Source organism: Pyrus communis, chromosome 13 (assembly GCF_963583255.1).
Source record: "Pyrus communis chromosome 13, drPyrComm1.1, whole genome shotgun sequence".
NCBI classification, from domain to species: Eukaryota; Viridiplantae; Streptophyta; class Magnoliopsida; order Rosales; family Rosaceae; genus Pyrus; species Pyrus communis.
This window is the reverse complement of record NC_084815.1, coordinates 22,718,044-22,740,760: the sequence shown is the minus strand read 5'-3', so window position 1 is coordinate 22,740,760 and position 22,717 is coordinate 22,718,044. Positions and strand designations below refer to the sequence as shown.

The 22,717-nt window shown below is 34.0% G+C and overlaps 1 protein-coding gene across 1 annotated transcript; it reads right to left on the bottom strand.

Annotated features, from left to right (window-relative positions):
• Window positions 1-4,076: 4,076 nt before the first annotated feature.
• On the bottom strand, window positions 4,077-6,812 carry LOC137712065 (ent-kaurenoic acid oxidase-like). The gene is made up of 9 exons (XM_068451210.1): window positions 6,568-6,812; window positions 5,871-6,195; window positions 5,534-5,683; window positions 5,169-5,420; window positions 4,971-5,057; window positions 4,664-4,742; window positions 4,472-4,578; window positions 4,273-4,391; window positions 4,077-4,167 (listed from the first exon to the last, which is right to left on the bottom strand). Exons 1-9 carry the CDS (start codon window positions 6,810-6,812, stop codon window positions 4,077-4,079), a joined length of 1,455 nt encoding a protein of 484 aa, XP_068307311.1.
• Window positions 6,813-22,717: the final 15,905 nt, after the last annotated feature.

Sequence of the window (22,717 nt, the reverse complement as noted above, 5' to 3'; positions counted from 1 at the left end):
TGGAAAAAGAATGGGATGCATGCATGGAATTAAGCCCTCGAATTAAACCACAAGAATTGCAACGCAACAGGATTTAAAGCTCAAGAACACAAGATAGTGATAGAAACATCACCTGGGTTCGAGATTGAGAGCTCAAGCTCTCAGCTTCAATGGTAGGACCTCGCACCATGCACCAATGCGGCATGCAAGGCCATGGTTAGGTTCCTTGAGTTCCAAGGATTCCAAAAATATTATTTTTGAGCTTGATTTGTTGAAGGTTTGAAGATGAAGGAGGAAGAGAGCTCACGAGAGTGAGCTAGAAAAGAGGGAGAGAAAGAAAGAAAAAGGAAGAGAGAGATAAAAAGAAAAGAGAGAGAGAGAGAGAGAGAGAGAGAGAGAGAGAGAGAGAGAGAGAGAGAGAAGAGAGAGAGAGAGGAAGAACCGATCAAATGAGGGGAAAAAGGGAAAGGGTGATGGGGATGTCTGATGGATTGGGTAAGGAAAAAAATATTAATATTTTATTGCCTATTACCATGGCCATTCAATTTAGGAGTGGAGATGCAAAACACAGTTACTGTTCAGTGAGTGGATTCAATAGTGAGTTACCCTAGAAGGCCTTTACAACGCTGAAGTTGCTCTTACATATTAGTCTAACCAGGGTTTGGCTTGTGGACGAGGGGAATAAACCCCAGATGATACCTACTGAAAGATTATGTTTGATACTCTCATCTCATATCCAATGAGAATAACACAATAAAAATCTCCTATATATGCCAAATAGGGCTAGCTGTAACCTTAGGACTGGTTTGGGTTGTTGTACTTTTATAAATAAATAAAAACAGCTTATTAAAAAAATTTGGAATATCGCAAGTAAGTCTCTATCATAATGATGTAGAGTAGTGTTGCCCTTGCACCACGGTGTGGGTTCGAATATTGTCGATTCTCTAATCTAATATCTAATCTAACTAGTCTATCGTTTGACAAAACAAAAAAATTGGAACATCAAATATGTTTGGTAAAACAAAATTTTTTATGTCATTGGCACTAGAAAAGTAGAAGCAAGGTCTATCATGCTTCTTAAAAAAACTTTTTTTTTTTAAGCATGTAGGTGAACTCTCCTCATGTAATTTTCAAAGGGCAAGTACACCCTCGCATATGTTACAAAATTACAACATTTCCCTTACATTTATTATATTACATTCAACACCATATGCTTTTTAGTCATTTAGCATAATCATAGCAGCTTTAGATAAAAGTTATTCAAACACTCAAACACTACATTTTTTTTATTAAAAACACTTTTACAAAAAAATTTACCAAATACTCAACAACTTTATTTTATAGTCATTTGTTTTTCACAGCACAACAAAAAAATATATATTTTTTTTCTAAAAAGCACGATAATACCAAATTAGCCCTTAATTTAGTTGGTGTCCTTATGTGCCAAAGTGGAAGTTGCACTTGCACCCGTCTTAGTTAATTGGTAATCTGAATTTTATTAGTTTTTTAGTGGGTTAATTACACCAATACCTCTTGAGGTTTATCAAATTTTCACAAAACTGCCTCACGTTTGAGACATTATACTAACACATCTTCAGGTTTAAATTCACTTTCACATAGCTCATTCAGTCAAAGTTCTGTTAATAAATTGACAATTTAACCCTTATAACTAATTACTTAAATAAGTAAAAAATCTTTCTAATTATATAGAAAAGAAAATATTTATATATAAAAAAGTGAACTGGCAATTTAGTCCCTAAATTATCACCTGAGTGAAAATTAGGTCTCTAAACTATTTTTTTCCCAAAAAAATCAGTCATTGAATTATAAAAATCTGCCAATTATATCCCTAATATTAGATTTGAAGCTACTATATTCAATTTTCCGTCAATTTAAGTCATGTTACTTACATGTGATACACATTGGAAGATAGATTGGTAATTTTACATAAACAAATAGTGTATGAAGTTAACTTTGGAGGATAAATTAGACGTTAAATGTACAACCTATATGTAATGTCAAAGGCTTGTAGGTGAAAAAAAAGACGGTTTTACACTCTAAAGTGTGTCAAGTGACTTAAGTTGATGACAAATTAGATAAAATAACTTTGAATATAATAGTATGGATGAAATTATCAATTTTTAATGAATTTAGGGATTTATTTTACCAAAAAAATAATTTAGGAACCTAATTTTCACTGATATAATAGTTCAAGAACTAAATCAACACTTCAACTTTAAAAGAATAAGTTTAGTTAAAAATTGCAAATCCACCGCACCATGAATTCCCCTACCTTCACTCCACTGCAAGTCTGCAACCCCAGCCCACCCTCCTTTGTGTGTTTTTCTAAACCACCACTCCAAATTCAACAACAAATTCAAAATTTGAAAAAAATGAAGAACAAACCACCGCTTGCTGGTAAAGCAGATATAACGGGACAAGAAGACGTCGACAATCCGGCGGATAAAGCCGGTCCCGCATTGTGGGTTAAATTAGATTTGTGGTCAGCCAATGTGCATTGCGTACCTGTTGTGGGTCAGATCGATTCATTTCAGACATCACGTTCGTCTGGTGAATTCTCGATTTACTCTGTTCAAATGTGTTCGATCTGCACCGCCAAGTCCAATCTATTCAAATTAAGCCAACAACAACTAAATCTCAAGCCCTTCCCAATTTTCAAATGCAACACTTTAACATCTCTGAATTTGACTCCACCTTCCATTTACTTCTCATCTCTCTTTCGACAGGATCTCTCTATCTTTCTCTCTGAATCAGTTCGAAATTTTTGTTAGATTCAATAGCGAAGCTAGAAATTATGTGGTGGGTAGGGTCAGCTCAAATCATTCTCTAAAGTGGGGGTGATGCTCACCTCTCCATTGATTACCGTTTAATTAGTTTGGTTTAATTGATTCATGACATGAATTTTGAAATTTAAATTAATTTTTAATTGGAATCAACGGGGGATGAGGATCACCCCCACTTTAGGGGGTGAGTGAAAATGCACTTCACCGGTTTTAGCTAATTGATAATCTAATGTGTCTTATTAGCTTTTTTGTTATAATTAATTCTTCTATGATCTCTACATTTATATTAGAGAATGCTGAGGAGATCCTTTTAAAATAGGGATTTTATAGACGAGTAATCTCATATTTTTTGCACAATATTTTTAATATTAGCACATAAATCTCATTTTAAGAGAGTTTCCTTAATATTTATCTTTATATTATAAACATTTGGTCGGTTTGAAAAGGTTAAACAAACAAATAATAAAGTTAATTTTGTTTAGCAGGAAACTATATTTTGCTCCCCTGTAAGCATCTGTATATGCACTTGGACTTTTGTAATGTTTGTTTTATTTAATGAAATGTTGATGAGCTTGCGTCGGTGGCCTCGAGCAAATTCAGTATTCATCGATTAACCTTTATCTTTATGTAAACCAACCTTGAAGACAAAAGGTAAAGATAAACCATCATATGCGTCTCTTGAGCATCTTCAATCATGTATGTAATTTTCAAATCAAATTTAAACTAAAACTTTTCTTTTAGGAGCTCTTTTCTCCCTTCCCAGATTTAGGAGCTCTCTGAATATTTATTATCTTAAGAGCAGAATTGGAACTATGATTGGAGACAAGTTTTTTTAATTTCTTTCTAAATTTTAGCTAGAAACTCATTTAGGAAGACTGTTTTATGCGCTTAAGATTGTTTTTAACTATATTTTATTTTGTTCTGCGTGTCACTTTACGACGCTTCAACCTTAAACCTAGTTCATTTATACACACCCAATCGTAGAATATAACTCCTCTTTCCACGCAAAAAATCCTATATGAACACCAGGCTAGATGTACTCAATTATATTGATAGAGAGAGGGAAAAAAAAGAGTTCCAAATCATTATAGAGGAAATAAATGTTGGAACATAAGAATTAGAAAACACATACATTACATGATTCACAACCAAAAAGATACATAGAAATAATCCTAGTTCCTTTTCTTTAGTTTTTTTCTATTTTTGAAGTTCAAAGCAGGCCTACGACTTGGGAAAATAGAACGGTGAGATGTCAAGCCATACATATGGATCAGGCTATGAGAAAATGGATTTCTAAATTTTGTTGAACGTGATATAAACCTTATCAACTGGGGATGGATGTGAAAGATAAATCATTTCAGCATCTGGATTGACCAATTTCCACCTAAAAAATTTCAATCACCATAAAATTCAGGACTGATGTCTATACTGTGTTAAGGATTCAATAGCATATAAGATATAAGGCAAGCTACAAATTAAGTTTTCTTACTTGTATCCTACAGACAAATGATGTAAAAATACTGCAAGTTGTATCTTGACAAGCAAGTTTCCTGCACATATTCTCGATCCACCACCAAAAACTTGGTATGTTCCTGGCTTAGCTGGTTCCTGAAGGAGTGAAATAACACGCATTAATGAATTTGTAAATTATCTCCAATTAATTTATCGTGTTAGAAATATTGACTTACATTCCATCTATCTGGGTTGAAGCACATGGGATCATCAAAATTCTCTGAATTTGTGTGGAGATATCGAACCCAAACAATCACTCTCCAATCCTTGGGTATTTTATAACCTACACCAACCAATTTGGTTATAAACACACAAAAAAATTATGAGTGCCGATGGTAATTAAAAACATAATTTACATTTTCTTTTACCCTTGTACTCAACTTCCTTAGTAGCCAATCGGAAAACAAATGCTGCAATGTTGGCCAATCTTATTGTTTCTTCCACCACCTGTATATCATTATATGAAAATTTTGGCTTGAGATTAATTCTTTTTTACAAGGAGTATCGCGAGAGATGCATAACGATACTGTAATGAATGACTTTTCTCTTTTATACAAACGTTAGTAGGAGGGGGGATCAGAACATCGGATGCAGTACTATAGTAAATTAAGCTATAAGCTCATTGCATCAATATATAACAAATGGTAAATCCCAAAATGCATACAGATGAAGTACCTTGTTTGTGTATTTCATTTTTAAAACATCTTCATACGTGATAAACTCCCCAGTACTCTTGCTCTCATGTATAGCCATATTCTCTTCCTATGATCACAGATCACGAGAACCGCGTTAAGATGAAACATAATTAAAGAACATGAATATTTCTTTTTTGGAGTAAAATTATGAGACTATGGTGATATGCTATGATCATACGCAGAGCTTTTGGAGGACGTCAGGGTATTTTGCGAGATAATATAAAGACCACATTGTTGATAGTGAAGTAGATGCATATCCAGCGACAACAAGGCTGACAATGTTATCTAGAACCTCTTGATCATTTAATTTATTGCCTTCATCGTCTTTAATCTGCATAAGCCCATCCATTAGATCATTTGTCACCCCTTCCTTTAGAGTTTTTTTCTTCTCTAGCTCCACCCTGAAAATGTCCTCAAGCTTTTTCCTACACTGCAAATTCACATTCATATAGTTAGCATGCATGCACGTTATTTACAATATGGTCTGAATATATATTGAAAAATCAGTGGAGTTGTTATACCAAAATCCATTAAGATTCAAACCTGAAGGGCATGGCGGTAAGCCGATCCGGGAATGTTCAGTGGATGAGCCCTAATTCCAGTGACTAATCCGGTAAACAAGTTATCAATGGTATCAAGGAGAGGCCCCGGCTCCAAACTTACGAATAGTTTCCCAATATTTTCAAATGTGACCTGTAAACATAATGAAACATGAAAAATTGTTGAAGATATCAAAAAGTCTTGCACCGAGAATCTGATAGAATAAAATATAATTCATATTGAGTGATTACATTTTTAATTGCACTGAGATATTTTCTGATAAAATATTACACCTGCATGACTAGCACTTATTGCTTTATTGTTTTGATAGTTAATTTACCTTCCTGGCTTCATCATATCCTCTGACTCTACCCTTCAGAGCCCATGACTCCAACGCGGCCACCATACGAGGTTGGACAAGTTCGCTTATGCGACGGAGAGCGTCAGGACGCTTAATTACGCTTACAACATAGCTTCTAAGTTTTGTATGAGACTTTCCATGAACTGCCACTATAGAACTAGCACCTACAATATCAACATTGGGCCAGTCTAGGATGAAGGTTTCATCTGATTGGAACACAAATTTGTTGATTCCCGGGAAGCATGCTATGATGGTCGGTGATCCAAAGAGGTGAGTTCTATACATTCCGACTCCATCACCGTACCTGAACTAGTTTCATTTGTCAAAACTACAATATATGCTCCGGCTTTCGAGATATCACATACTTTGAAGTTTGTAGTTGTTAGATTCATACCCAAATATATAATCATCAAAATCTTATGACAAAATATCCAGAAGTACAAGAGCATAAAATAGTTTTTAATTTATTCTCAAACATTTAATCCTATCATGTTGATGCTAGTTAGTATACATATAAAGAATGGAAATAAATCATTTGTCAAAACTCATCAATATATATTGCACTTAATACTCTCATGTTAATTAATGTTACCAGTTTTTTCTTTTCTTTTCCAAATGTTAATGTTACTAGTTAGCATACATGCATATTTAGAACAAAAAAGAAATGGAATCGTACTTAGCCCGCTTAGCATTTATAAAGTCGTCAGGACGACGAACAATTTTGAAGTACCAAAGGAAGGTGAAGATTTCACCCAAGCATGGAAGTCCCATGTGGCCGGGCGGCAATTTAGCGCCGGTAGGCGAATGTCGTAGTTTGAGAGGCAGCACATACCAAAGCTCATTCCACCACCACAATAGCAACCCCAACAATGGAAAACCTCCCAAAACCAAGGCCACCCACTCTCCCATAGAAATAGTCATGCTGTGTCCCAACAAATATGATAATTAAGCCAAAGCCAAAGTCCCTCTGGGCTTTATAGTCGAGTTGTGGTAGATTCCGAGTTGATTACTCGCATCACGAGGATTAGCATGCTGACAATTTCATATACCCACATACAATGAGAAAATATCTCATACAACCATTATTTAGTCCTAGTGTGGTGTTACTGTCTAGTAAGTGTGCGTCACGTATATAAAAATGCACTATTTATCCAGTAGACAATTAGTACGTGATAAATTAACTATATAAGATAGAAGAAATTGTAGAAATAATCTTTTAACTTTAACCCAATCAGAGTATTGGTCCCTCAACTAAAAATTCATGATCATTGGTCCCTTAACTCATCAAAACGTGCAACTATAGTCTTTTTCGTCAACTCCGTTAGAACTTCTGTCAAAATAAGTTACGTGCTACGCACATGAGGCTGAATCAAGGTGCAAATATGGAAAAGAAAATGAGAAAAATTGTAGCAATGATCACTCAACTTTAACCCAATTTGAAAAATGGTCCCTCAACTTTAACACAATTTGAGCAATTGTCCCTTAACTTTAACCCAATTGTAGTAATGGTTCTTCCGACATGACTCGTTTTGATAGAATTCTAACAGAGTTGATGAAAATGACCATATGTAGCTGCACGTTTTCATGAGTTAAGTGACCAATAGTCATGGATTTTTAGTTAAGGGGTCACTGCTCCAATTGGATTAAAATTGAGGAACAACTGCTACAATTTTCTCAATAATATGTATTCAATTACATCCTTCAAAAGTTATTGTTAATACTCTCCTCTCCAATGAGATTACACAATTAAAGCTTGTGCCAAAATATTGGGCTAAATTTATATTTTAGGAAATAATTTTCACACATTTTTTTTCTTCTTTTACATACCTTTATTAATTTCTAGTCTTTGAATTAAAGAAATCTAAAGAGTGGTGATATTACTCCTTATCCTTTAGTTGGTCACCTTATGTGCTAAATAGGAAGGATTTTGATTGCAATTTTGCTCATCTTCTAAAGTGGGGTGATATTCACTGCATTAATTGTCGTTGGATTGGTTTGATTTAATTGATTTAAGACACAATTTTAGAATTTAAATTAATCTAACGATAATCAATGAGGTGTAAGCATCATCCACATTTTAAGAGGTGAGCAAAAATACACTTAACCCGTCTGGACTAATTGATAATCTGGAACGTGTCTTATTAGCTTTTTCCTTTTGTTATGATTGATACTAATATTAATTGATAATCTGGAACGTGTCTTATTAACCATTTTTTTTCTTGTTATAATTGATTTTTAATGATCTACACATTTATATATATAAGCACAGGTATCACATCCCAGTCCAGTTCTGCCGTAGCACGATATTATCCGTTTTTTGTCCAGGTTATATCCTCATGATTTTGTTTTTGGGAACTCACATAAGAACTTCCCAATAGGTCACCCATCACGGGATTGCTCTCACCTGAACTTACTTAACTTCGGAGTTCCGATGGAACCCAAAGCCATTGAGTTCCCAAAAGGTCTGGTGCTATATGGAGGTGGGCATGTACATATAAGGCACATCACCCCCTCTCCGTTGGTCGATGTGTGATGTTACAACAGGCCCTTTAACAAGAGGGATCCCTATTTTTCAAAAAAAAATTGGGGACACCCTCTTGACTTTTGGATTAACTTTAATGAAATTGTGTGGTTGAGATTAAATCACAGGTCACACAATTTTATTAAAATCAAATCTAACAATCAAGAGGATGTCCACATTTTTATTTCTTTTTTTAAATTGAGAATCCCTCTTAATAAAGGATTCCTATATAAGCATTCGGTTGGTCGGTATCAAAAGGTTAAACATAAAAAAAATATAGTTTTGTTTTGTAGGAAGCAATTTTATGCTCCCATGTAAGCATCCGTATATGCTCTTGGGCTTTGTAATGGTTTTTCTTTAAAATGAAATGTTGCTTTGACAAAAAATTTGAGCACGCGTCGGTGCCCTCAAGCAAATTCACTATTCATCAAATAACCTCCATCTTTCTGTAAACCAGCCTATAATACAAAAGGTAAAGATGAACCTAGCTAAATACATATGCATTGAGCTCCGTAAAAAAATAGCTAAACTAGAAGTATTTCTGTACTTATATCAAACATCATATGCGTCTCTAGAGCATCTTCAATCATGTATTTAATTTCATCAAATCAAATTTTAACTAAAAATTATAGGAGCTTTTTTCTCCCTTTCCAGATTTAGGAGCTCGCTGAAGATTAGTCATCTTAAAAGCAGAAGAGGAATTGTGATTGGAGATGAGTTTTTTCAATTTCTTTCTATTTTAGCTAGAAGCTCATTTAGCAAGTCTATTATATGCTCTTAAGATTGTTTCCAACCATATTTAATTTGTTTTACGTGTCACTTACGTAGTACCCACTACAAAACAAATACATTTTCCTATACATCGATATTGATTTTGGTTATGTTCAAAAAAAAAAAAAAAAAAAAAAAAGATATTGATTTTAGAGTAGAACTTCAAATTTCCTTCATCACTTATTGTTTTGATAGTTAATTTACCTTCCTGGCTTCATCGTATGATTTGACTTTACCCTTCTAAATTTTGAGCCCACGACTCAAGTGCAGCCACCATGGGTTGGACAAGTTGGCTTATATGACCGAGAGTGTCGGGACGGTTAATTACGCTTACAACATAGCTTGTAACTCTAGTATGAGACTTTCCGTGAACTGCCATTATAGAATTGGCCCCTACAATATCAACAATGGGCTAGTCTAGGATGAAGGTTTCATCTGCTATTCTGCTTGGAACATAAACTTGTTGATCTTTGGAAAACATGTTTATATGACGGTTGGTGCTCCGAATAGGTGAGTTTTATACTTTCTTACTCCATCACCGTACCTAATCCAATCTCATTTGTCAATACTAATAGCATTCAGTATACCATGTTAATGTTATAGTTAGTACGAGTCTCTTCTTAGTAGGTGTCTTGTTTTATTGTAGAAAAACGAAACGATAGGACTCACACATAAACCATGTGTTTACCGTATAAGACCTCGTACATAGCAGCAAAAAATGGAGAAACATTGAAAAGAGGTGCTAAATATGAATATATGTCCGCACGATGATCATATCCATATTCCGTATTTAATTGCTACTGACAAAGAATTGGTTAAACAATTCTTCCTCTTGCTGATCGATTTCTCACATCATCCTTGAGGAAGAAGAAGACATTGTAAGAAAGAAGTAGAAACTATGAATAATGATGGAGATTTTGGTGAAGAATAAAGCAGAAACTATGAATAATAATAGAGATCTTGAGAAAATTGGTGTGAAATTTGTGAGAATTGATGGTGGATTATATGGAGGATTTAGAAAGGATTTGGTTGTAGATAATGTCATGTGGCATGCCGTCATTCATTAAAAATTTGATGAAAATATATCCTCAAAGATTGTAAACAGATTATAACATGTGGTGCGACGTGATTGGTTAATAATCTTATCGGAAATCCCATCACCAATAATTGTCTTTTCGGATTTTATGACAAGTGGAGCAACGAGAACGATTAAAAATCTTATCCGAAATTACAAATAAAATTATTTTGTATTATTTTATAACTTTTCGGATAATGGCACATGGCGCAACGAGAACAATTAAAAATCTTATCCGAAATTACAAATAAAATTATTTTGTATTATTTTATAAATAAATAAAATAGGGTAAAGTACAAAAAACTACCTCAACTATTGGTGTCACGACAATTTCATACCTCATCTTTAGAATTTGGTCCAATGTTATACATTCCGTTACTTGGCCATTTACTTTTCAGTTAAATGCTGACGTGACTTGATTCGAAACCCACTTTCTATTAAAAAATTAATAAAAAGACTATTAAAAACTAAAAAAAATTATTTAATATTTTTTAAAATAATAAAGAAAAGTAAAAAATTTAAAAAATCCCTCATTTGTCCCTTCCTCCCATCTCTCTCTCCCCTCCCCCCCACCCCGCCCAACAACCCCTTGCAACCCAGAAAGAAGAAGAAAAAAAAACCCAATCCAACCCAGTTCGTCCCCCTTGCAACCCAGAAAGAAGAAGAACAAGAAAAAAAAGAAAAAAAAAACAAATCCAAAGCGAACCCAATTCGTCCCCTTCCCCCCTCCCCCCCCCTCCAAACTCAACCCCCTGCCAACCCCAAATCCACCACTCTCATCTATTCTCCACATCCTCTTCCGCACCCATCATCCACCTTCTTCGCGCACCCATCTTCCCACCGATGGGATCTGGGGTTTTTTTTTTTTTTTTTTTGGGGGGGGGTTGCAGGAGGGAGAAGAGGGAGTGAGGAGGGGGGAAGACAAACTGAGGGTGGGTGCAGAGGGAAGACAAATTGGAATTATTTCTTTTTTTTTTCTTTTTTTTTTTTTTAGGGGGGGTGGTGTTGCAAGTCGGGGGAAGAAGATGAAGATGGGGAGAAGAGAGAGGAGAGAGGGAGGGGGAGGGACGAACTAAGGGTTGTTTTTTTTATTTATTTTATTTACTTTTTTTATTATTTTAATATTTTAAAAATATTAAATAATTTTTTTTTATTTTTTAATGATTTTTAATAGAAAATGGGCCCCGAATCAAGCCACGTCAGCATTTAATTGAAATGTAAATGGCCAAGTAACAGAAGGTATAACATTGGACCAAATTCTAAAGATGAGGTATGACATTGTCAATTTTAAAAGATGAGGTATGAAAGTGTCGTGATACCAATAGTTGAGGTAGTTTTTTTGTACTTTACCCAAAAAAATACTAATATTTTATTGCCTATTGCCAAAGCTATTGAAGTGCAACGGTGGAAATGCAAAAGGCGATTACTGTTTATTAAGGGCAGTTACTGTTCACTAGGTGGATAGCATAGTGTATTGCTTGGGGGGAGGGTTTCCATGCTAGAACTGCTCCAATAAGAAGCCCCCTAGCTAGTTAGTATACTGTAGACATATATGGAGGAAAAAGAATGGAAATAAATCATTGGCTTATTTTTAGCTACATCCTCTTGAACTCTATTTTAATCTCACTTTGCCTCCTATAACTAAAAGTCATCACTTTGCTTTCTGAAACTTATAGTAATCTACTTGAAACTTTGTGGACTCTCTCTTCTCCCTGAAACCTACAAGTTGTCTCCTAAAACATATGTGAGATCCAATACCTAGACCTGGCAATTTCTGACACGACCCGATAACCCGACACGACACGACACGAAATTAACAGGTGTTTGGGTCGACACGATAACGAATCGGGTCTTATCGGGTAACCCGATAAGCACCTGTTAAGATAACGGGTTGGGTCGGGTATACACGTGGGTAAACACGATACACGATAAGCAGAATATTATTTTTATAATTTTATAACCCTCAAAAAATACTGTAATAATTATATACATTAATTTTACAATTTTATACCCCTAAAAATTATAATAAATATATATATATATATTAAATTAACTATAAAATTTATAATAATTATAATAATTATATATACTATAATAATTATACCCCCAAAATATTAAGTCTATCTATACTAATTATATATATATATATATATATATTAAATTTTATAAAAACTATAATAATTATTAATTAATAATTTAATATGCATGATCATGCATTGCATATTTGCATGATTTTGCATCCATTGAAATTTGATGCGTCAGGACTCATATGTGATTTGTTTCCATTCTCAAATTTCAATAATCAATTTCTTGCCATTGCCATTTGCCAACTTGCCGCCCTTTTTGAAAAAAAAAATGGAGGGAAAATGAAAATGTTAAGAAAAGTTGAAAATAAAACAAAAAAGTGAGGGAATTCAATTAGGGAAAGATGTTGGAGGGAAAAGTGAAAATGATAAGAAAAAGTTGAAAAGGAAACAAAAAAGAGAGGGAAAAATGAAAATTAATAGAAGTGGTGAATCTAAGTATAAATAAACTCTAAGTGTTAGTCAATCTATCGTTTTACGAATTCTCCAAAACTCATTTCAACGATCCAAACCGTCAAAATTGTTTGTATATGCTTGGAGATCACATCAGCAAAAAATCACAAAAAAAAAACATTCAGAGATCAAGTAAACGGGACAAAGCTTTTCAACGGTTATAAATGAAAAATCACGATTTAACGGTTATTTTAACTCCGATTTTGATGATTTTTTATAACTACACTCCTTGACCCTATATGAATACAATGAATGAATTCGATCTTCAATTTAAAATATTTACACAAGTGGATACCACAAAATCTTATGTTATACTTAATAAAAGTATAAATAAACTCTAAGCGTTAGTCAATCTATCGTTTTACGAATTCTCCAAAACTAATTTCAACGATCCAAACCGTCAAAATTGTTTGTATATGCTTGGAGATCACATCAGCAAAAAATCACAAAAAAAAAAACATTCAGAGATCAAGTAAGGGGACAAAGCTTTTCAACGGTTATAAACGAAAAATCACGATTTAACGGTTATTTTAACTCCGATTTTGATGATTTTTTATAACTACACTCCTTGACTTTATATGAATACAATGAATGAATTCGATCTTCAATTTAAAATATTTACACAAGTTGATACCACAAAATCTTATGTTATACTTAATAAAAGTATAAATAAACTCTAAGTGTTAGTCAATCTATCGTTTTACGAATTCTCCAAAACTAATTTCAACGATCCAAACCGTCAAAATTGTTTGTATATGCTTGGAGATCATATCAGCAAAAAATCACAAAAAAAAAACATTCAGAGATCAAGTAAACGGGACAAAGCTTTTCAACGGTTATAAATGCAAAATCACGATTTAACGGTTATTTTAACTCCGATTTTGATGATTTTTTATAACTACACTCCTTGACCCTATATGAATACAATGAATGAATTCGATCTTCAATTTAAAATATTTACACAAGTGGATACCACAAAATCTTATGTTATACTTAATAAAAGTATAAATAAACTCTAAGCGTTAGTCAATCTATCGTTTTACGAATTCTCCAAAACTAATTTCAACGATCCAAACCGTCAAAATTGTTTGTATATGCTTGGAGATCACATCAGCAAAAAATCACAAAAAAAAAACATTCAGAGATCAAGTAACGGGACAAAGCTTTTCAACGGTTATAAACGAAAAATCACGATTTAACGGTTATTTTAACTCCGATTTTGATGATTTTTTTATAACTACACTCATTGACCTTATATGAATACAATGAATGAATTCGATCTTCAATTTAAAATATTTACACAAGTGGATACCACAAAATCTTATGTTATACTTAATAAAAGTATAAATAAACTCTAAGCGTTAGTCAATCTATCGTTTTACGAATTCTCCAAAACTAATTTCAACGATCCAAACCGTCAAAATTGTTTGTATATGCTTGGAGATCACATCAGCAAAAAATCACAAAAAAAAAACATTCAGAGATCAAGTAACGGGACAAAGCTTTTCAACGGTTATAAACGAAAAATCACGATTTAACGGTTATTTTAACTCCGATTTTGATGATTTTTTATAACTACACTCCTTGACCCTATATGAATACAATGAATGAATTCGATCTTCAATTTAAAATATTTACACAAGTGGATACCACAAAATCTTATGTTATACTTAATAAAAGTATAAATAAACTCTAAGTGTTAGTCAATCTTAAAAACAAAAACTCTTTATCCTTGCACATTTAATATTTGTAATAGATTAGTAGTGTATGTATTATTTTTTTTATTAGGCTTTCATTTTCGAGTGTAGATATAGTACTTGAACGAGAAATGTTTTAATGTTTTCAAGTAATATTTATGTCGCAATGTGTGGTATGTGCAAATTTTAAAAAAAAAATTTTTTTTTCTTAACGGGTCATAACGGGTCGGGTCACTTTACCCGTTGGGTAAAGTGACACGACCTGTTAAGGACCCGTTAAGATAACGGGTGTGACACGACACGACCCGTTAAGATAACAGGTGTTACACGAAAACGACACGAACACGACAGACACGACCCGTTTGCCAGGTCTACCAATACCCAATAAGATTATTTCACATGTGCAATAAGACTATTCAACATTCAACAATTTGAGAATATTATGTTTAAAAGAAATTGAAGAGATAAAAAAAATAAAAAAGAAATTGATTAGCCTGGCTTGCCCAAATCGAACTCACATAAGAAATTAACATATCTAAGCTAATATGGAGCGAATTTTGAGTTTTGTAGAAACGACTTTCAAAGTTTTAGGGAGCAAACTGGGATCAAAATTGAGTCCCAAGGCGCAAAGTGAAGCGAATTTTGAGTTTCAGATAGTAAAGTAGTGACTTTTGAGTTACAGGGAACAAAGTGAGATTAACATCGAGTTTCATAGTGCATAACTAAAAATAAGCCTAAATCATTTGTCAATACTCATCAAATTTTATTTGTATTCTATTTTATTTTATTTGAAAAAAAAAAGACGATGTTAATGTTGCTCGTTAGTATACATAAAGAAACAATACTTGGCTACTCAAAGATGAGTAGGAACTTCTACTTAAAACTCTTAGTGTTTTAATCATAGAGCTTTGTGCTTATGATCATAACCGTTCATACTATGAATCACACTGTCAAGATCGTCTCTGCAAAAAAATAAATTAAAACTAAGGTCGTTTAGTCAATCTACTGTAGAAAATACATAGATGGTTCGTAATGCTTTTACCAATACCATTCATTTGTTTTTAAACAAATTGATGACTAAACAACCTTAGTTTTAATTGATTTTGTTCATAGAAGAATTTTATAGGGTGATTTATAATATGAACGGTTTTAATTATTAACACGAACTTCTATAAATTGACAATGAACAATTTTGAGAAATTTTAAGTAAGAGTTCCTATTCATCTTTAAGTAGCCAAGTATTGTTCATACATAAATATAGAACCAAGAAAATGAAAATATATAGTACTTAACCAAATTATCATTGATAAAGTCGTCTCTGGACGGCAAACAATTTTGGAACACCAAAAGAAGGTGAGTACCGCACCCCAAAATGGATGTCCATATGACCGGCCCGCAATTTAGCGCCGGTAAGCGAATGTCGTAATCTGAGATGCAGCACATACGAAATCCCCTCTTGGTTAAATATCCTAGTTTAAATATTCGTATGACCAGGATTTGGCTTGCGGACAAGGGGAACAAAGCCCACTTGACACCTACATGCAAAACACTGCCTCGGTCACATCCCTCATGTTTAATACTCTCCTATCCCTATCAAATGGAAATAAATACTTTCCGGATCTTTTCCACCAAATTCATTCAATTACGGGATTCAGATCCTTGAAATTTGATCTAACGGCTAAAAACAGGAACTTCCTTTAAAAGTTATAATAATTTTAGGCGTTAAATCAAATTTCAAGGGTCCGGATTCTCTAATTGGGTGGATTTGGTGGAAGAGATCCGGAGAGGATCCCTTTCCTATCAAATGAGAATAACACAATAAAATAAATCTCCCATATGCCAAATAGGGCTATTTGTATACGTAATTTAGTTGGTGCCCTTATGTGCCAAAGAGGTAATTTAGTTGTTGTCCTTATGTGCCAAAGAGGTAGTTGCACTTACACCCGTCTTAAGCATAATCCTCTTCTATTTATTCTTTTTTTCAAAGGACAAAGTTAAGTTTGTTTACATTGTTGAATACAAATCAGCATATTATGGTGCTCAATTAGCATAGTTGATGAGCTTTAGTCCATGTCCTCAGGTAAAATCCCTTTCCAACGGCCAACCTCTATCTATTTGTAACCAGTCTTGTATACAAAAGGTAAAGGTAAACCTAGCTGACTGCAGACTGCCTATGTGTTGAGCTCCGCCTAAAGTTATTAATTAGCTGTTGACACTAAATTGCGGCATTTTTGTAATCAAACCAAAAATTATAGCGTCGTTACGATTAACCAGATGCTTTTGCTGGTACTTAAGATCTTTTGAATTATATTATATATATTTTTTATTCTACAACGTTGCTTACGTATTAACACTTCAACCCTAACCATATTAATCTATACACACCAATTGTACAAATGGGTTCGGCTACGAGTTTTATGAAAGAATTTACAGTTGGAAAGTTCCATTAGATTTCTATATGTAAGATTTCATCGTTGATTTTATGGACTACTTAGTGATACATACAATGAAAGAAAAACTGCTCTTTTTCGTGGGTGTACATGATTTCAATGTTATTAACACTCAGTGTTACGAGTGTTTTAGCCGTTAAATTTATTTCACAACTATTCAATATTTTATTTTCAATCTCGGCCATTGATCTTTCGTCCCACTAAATACTACGTACTACGTATTATTGAAGAAAATTTGTTTTTTTTCTTTTATAAAAACCCTCTTCCTCTGTCTACGCAACGATTAAACCTATATATATTGCTGGCTATACTGATCAATTCTTTTGTTTCTTTTCTTTAACCTTGTTTTCTCCTCATCACTTGGATGGCCATGACAATTTGTGTCGTCTTTCTTATTACTGAGATTTTGATCGACAATAAAACCTTTTGAGGCCATCCAATCTGAGTATGTACGTGTTTGGACCTAAAATTATTGGGTTGGGCTGAATATGGAATTGTTCTCGGCCCAGAAGCTCTGTTCGAGGATTTCTACCCAGCCAGTTCATAGGCCGCCTAACTAAAAGTCGGCCAAGCCCTGTTCAGAAAAGAATATTCCAGATGAATAGGAAATAGGTGGGCCCTATTGCGAAGCAAATGAATGAAGTGGTTAAGTCCTGATGCAGTAAGGATTCTCGGCCAGATAAGGATACCGGAAAGTGGAGGTGAATATGGCCTAGTAAGAGGTTGAATTCAAAATCCTAATAGAAGTGGGATTGGCCCAGATAAGATGGATTGGGGTAAGGAGTCCTAGTTCAAGTATGGTTAGGATTGGGTTTTGCTGCTATAAATAAAGAAAGGAGGGTGCAGTTCAAAGACCTCCAATTCAACACACAACTGCCCTGCGCAAAACCTCTCAAACATCTTGAGATTTTTTTTTTCTTTTTTCCGCCAACACATCTTCAGTTTGGATAAACAGCACTATGAAGGCAACCAGCGAACATCTTCAGCTTGGATAAACAGCACTATTGCCGTAGAATTAGCCGTTCCCGAAGCATCTTCAGTTTAGATAAACATCACTGCGTCGAGGCTGACTAGTTACCTATCCAAGTCTCAGTCGAGAAGGGTTTCCGAATCCTTATTGGCAGAGGTCATCTTATTAGCCTTCTCGGCAAAGTAAGGTGTTACGAGTTACGACATTCGACGCATTGAACGCCGAGTGATTTTATGATTGGATACTCACAAGTGAGTTTCAGAGTTTGGCATTCTAACGGCCGAACCACATTCACCATCAAGACATACATCACCTTTGAATACTTGTGTCTGTACAGTCTGGTGTTGATTTGACGTGCTTATACTCTCAGGAATATAATCACTATGATCGAATCCGATGCCGAAGATTTGTGAACTTCGCAGAACTAGCAGCCTTGTCTTCAGGCTCGAGAATCCAAAGGCCGAGATTTGTTCCTTCATCAACCGCAGTCGCAAGATAAAGAAGTCAGCAACGCGCTCAACGCAACATCAACAAATTTTACTCCTCGGCCGAGCTCGGCCAACGAGTTGGCACGCCCCGCATTCAACCGAATGACGTAGTTAGCTTATTAGTTACCAGACATGCGCGCCACGTAAGCTTTGTAATTTTTAGGGTCAACAGTACGTTATAAACAATCGGCTTTGTTAGGGGTTTTCGTAGATATAACGAGAATTGAAAATAAAAATTGGAGTGTACTTAATTAGAATACGGAGTGAACTCAGATGATCGACTAGTTTGTTTCAAGTAAAAGACTCGAAGGAAAAATGGCTTGATAATATCCAGATAAGAAAAAAGAAAAGCTGGACAAGCACTTGTTATGCCAGACTTGCCAGTCGAGAACGAAAAACATTACATTAGTTCAAATAATACTCCAATAAAGTTACCCAACGTTTGCATTTGGCATTCTTCCACTACCCAAAATACAAAGCTAAACAAAAAAAGGAATCCTTTTTTCTAAATTTGGCTGATCGTGATTTCAACCTTATCAGCTGGGTTGGGTGTGAACAGGAACGAAGTCAAAAATTTAACTAAAAAGAGGTACCTTAAAAAATTTGAGCTCCTTTTTTGAACAAATAAAACTAGTTCTTTTACAAATGCTGAAAAAAATTAATTGCAAAATGCCTAATTTTATTACTCTATTGTATGATTTTGTTTTTAATTATTGACAATCTAATGCTCATTTGTACTAATTAACCAAATACATGCAACTCAACAAAGTTTAGACATTAGTGCGTGAGAAAAATATACAAGACGGAGGGGCATTTAAAAACTATAAGAGGATTTTCACTATTTTAATATGATTAATTGAATAACCTGCAAAGCAAAAAAAATGGAAATAATTAAATGAATAATTTGAAATTTTTATAAAATAAAATAAAAAAGGATGAGAGGGGGCATGTGCCTCCATTGGGCCTTACCTCCCTCCGTCCATGGGTGTGAAAGATAAATGATTCCAGGGTTGATAAGTTCCCGCCTGAGAATTTAAGATCCACCATAAGAAAACTTGGTAAGTTCCAGGCTTAGCTGATTCCTGAAAAATTGTGAAAATATATTTTCTTCTTAATATCTTTTAATAGTTCATATATAATTGAGTCATGCAAGAATATTCATAGTCTTACACTCCATCTATTTGGATTAAAGCACATAGGATCATCAAAATTCTCAGGATTTGTGTGGAGATATCGGATCCAACGAATCACAGTCCAACCCTTGGGTATTTTGTGAACTGCAGGAATTTAAAACTACCACTAACTTGATTACAAACATGGTCTAATTAGTCGTCTATTTAGAACACACTTTACATAAGCATGCATGTAACTTTAATTTGCTAGAGCTTTAAAAGGAATTGCAGCAAGAACTCAAACATGCACTTGAACAATGGATTAGTTGTACATTTATACTCAGCTTCCATGTTAGCTTTCCGGAAAAGAAATGCTGCAGCGCTGGCCATTCTTACTGTTTGTTCCACCACCTATATATATGTAAATACAAAAGGTTTGGCTTGAGATTTAAAATTTGTTTGTAACAATATGAATGCTAGGCAAGACACATACTAGCTTTTTGTTTCTTTTTTTCTTTTTTTTTAATTACATGCAATATTACTATTTTGAGCTAGAAAAAGAAAAAAAGAGGAAAGGATTTGAAACCTGACTCAGTGGATTAAAAAAAAAAGGGAAAGCAACAATGTAAACAATAAAATGTTTAACATTAATTTGTAGACAATACCTTGTTTGTGTATTTCATTTTCAAAATATCTTCAAATGTAATCAAATCTCCTTTCTTGTTCTGACTTACAACTATATTATCCTCCGGTGTATAATTCCACTGAGAACCTCAAGATAATAAAACTTAATGAGGATGATTCATTTAATCTTTTAAGTTTGATATAATTAATTAATATGGAATCTTATGCACTTACCTGAAGCTTTTCGAGTTTAGGGTATTTGGCAAGATAATATATGGCCCACATTGATACAAGAGAAGTAGAGGCATATATAGCCATTTACTGAATAGCTAACATAAGTGCAAGTGGTCATTTACCACAGTGATGGAAAAGAGTTTTTGCATGACAGCGTAGGCTCGAACTTTGTCGGTGGCTAATCTAACATCTAATCTAACAAAAACTATCGTTTGACCAAAAAAAAAAAAAGCTGACATATGTATATATAACTATTAGATTAAGAGAAATTTTATTTAAACCTATCTAACCTATTTATACACCTAATTTACTCATTGCACCCATTTGATTTTTAACTAAACTATTAATATCTCTTTAAATCTAAATTTAATACCTAATATACCCCCATAAACCCAATTCAATATGTGGATTTATTTTTACACCCATTAGATTTTTAACTCAGAAGCTGCTGCAACAGGCTGTGCCACTTGACTACTGAATAGTTACTGCCAAATAAGCTCATTGATTCTTCAACAGATGTAAGGATAAATTTGTTGGTTTTTCAATGTAATAAAAAACTTAAGCTGCTAATACGTGAGCTAAGAATTATAAATCGCGAATGTTCGTTCTCTCTAGTAGTTTATTCAACACTTGTTTTTTTATGCTTTGTATGCATAATTAACCACTACAAATCAATGCTCAAAGTTGATTACGAATGGAAATGTTTGTAGGATTTTGCAATGAAGTACAGACTTCCGTTCACATTACTCAGCCATGAGGGTAACAAGGTGAGGAAAGAATGGGGAGTACCGTCAGATCTGTTTGGGGCATTGCCAGGGAGACAGACATATGTTCTAGATAAGAATGGGGTGGTTCAACTTATCCATAACAACCAGTTCCAGCCCGAGAAGCATATTGACAAAACTCTCAAACTACTTTAAAGCCTCAAAAGCTCTCTCCTTTTTAGCTGCCTGTTTTTTAAATCCTATGTTCATGTCCATCATATCTCCACAAAACAAGGTTAGCAAGTAGTAGTTTTTGCATAATCAAAGCTGTTTATAAATAATGCCGTTGGGCGTGTTTGTAATGGTAATTCCCCAAGTAAAAGGGCAATTATGCCCTGTTAGGCAAACTACTGTGATATTTGGCAGCAATGAAAATCAAATGAGATGTTATTTGTAAGTCACTGTGGAAAATTTGAATTGATACTTGTATTAATGAATGAGATTACAAAAATCACAGATGCCAATAAACTTAAAATTGTTAGAAATTAATGCCCGATCACCGGAGCTTCTTGAACACACAAAACTCCTACATGGATACACCTCAGAGCTTTGTGAGGCCGGTATGATACACAAATTGAGGTCCATGGGTGTCGAGAAATGCTTCGATGTTTTAATCATCTTCAAATCCACAACATCATTAGTGACTACATTCTCTAGCCCTCGAAGTTGTTTAAATTGATCCACACGCCCCGGGTATTTTGAGTACAAGTTTTTCACTCTAATATCATTGCTCATTTGACTCTTTTTGTGCCACATGGTAGAAACTGGTGGCATAGGGTAACCTTCACACAAATGTACCCACAATGCACAAAGTCATCAATCAATTTAAAGTTACCAATAGCGATGCCATGATTTTGGGGTGTAGTCAGACTACACCGACAGAGAAGAAAAAAAATAATAATATAAAAACAGGAGAAGCAAACGGAATCCAAGGTCCTTGCAATAGCTGCAAGTCCTTTTGGTTTTTTGGGATGCAGCTGGACGGGAGATCGGGAGACCAACTATAGCAATTTGTTGTTGTAAAAAGATAAACAAATTATACAGGATTGATTGGAAAAAGAAAAAAATTAAGACCAAATACTCATCTTCTAAACTCTAAAAAATTGAAATCAAACGAACAAAAAATTCATAAATTGAGTCATACCTTGGTTGGAGGATTCAAAACTTCAAAATCACCATCCATCAATAGAAAAACTTATTTTTCTCTATGAGAGCTATTAGAGTTTTAGCCGGAATGAACGTAGGATAAACAAAGAATGATCGTAAGGTTTAATTATAGTGTTTGCGGTTTATTGATAAATTCGAGTTTTATTATTAATTTCATTTTGTACTTAATAGTAATTATGCAATAGGGTAAAATAGACAATTAACATTTAAAATTTTAAGTTGGGTGTAAAAAGATATTACATGGCTTTAAATAAAACTTCCCTTAGATTAATTAGTTCATAGCATTCATCTCAACAGATATCTGGAAAGAAATTGTAAAAACTGATTCAATTGTAATTCAGGAAACTTAGAGATCAATATCCTAAGAGATAAAGCCTACAACAGAGAGGATTAATATCCTAATACATGATAACAAC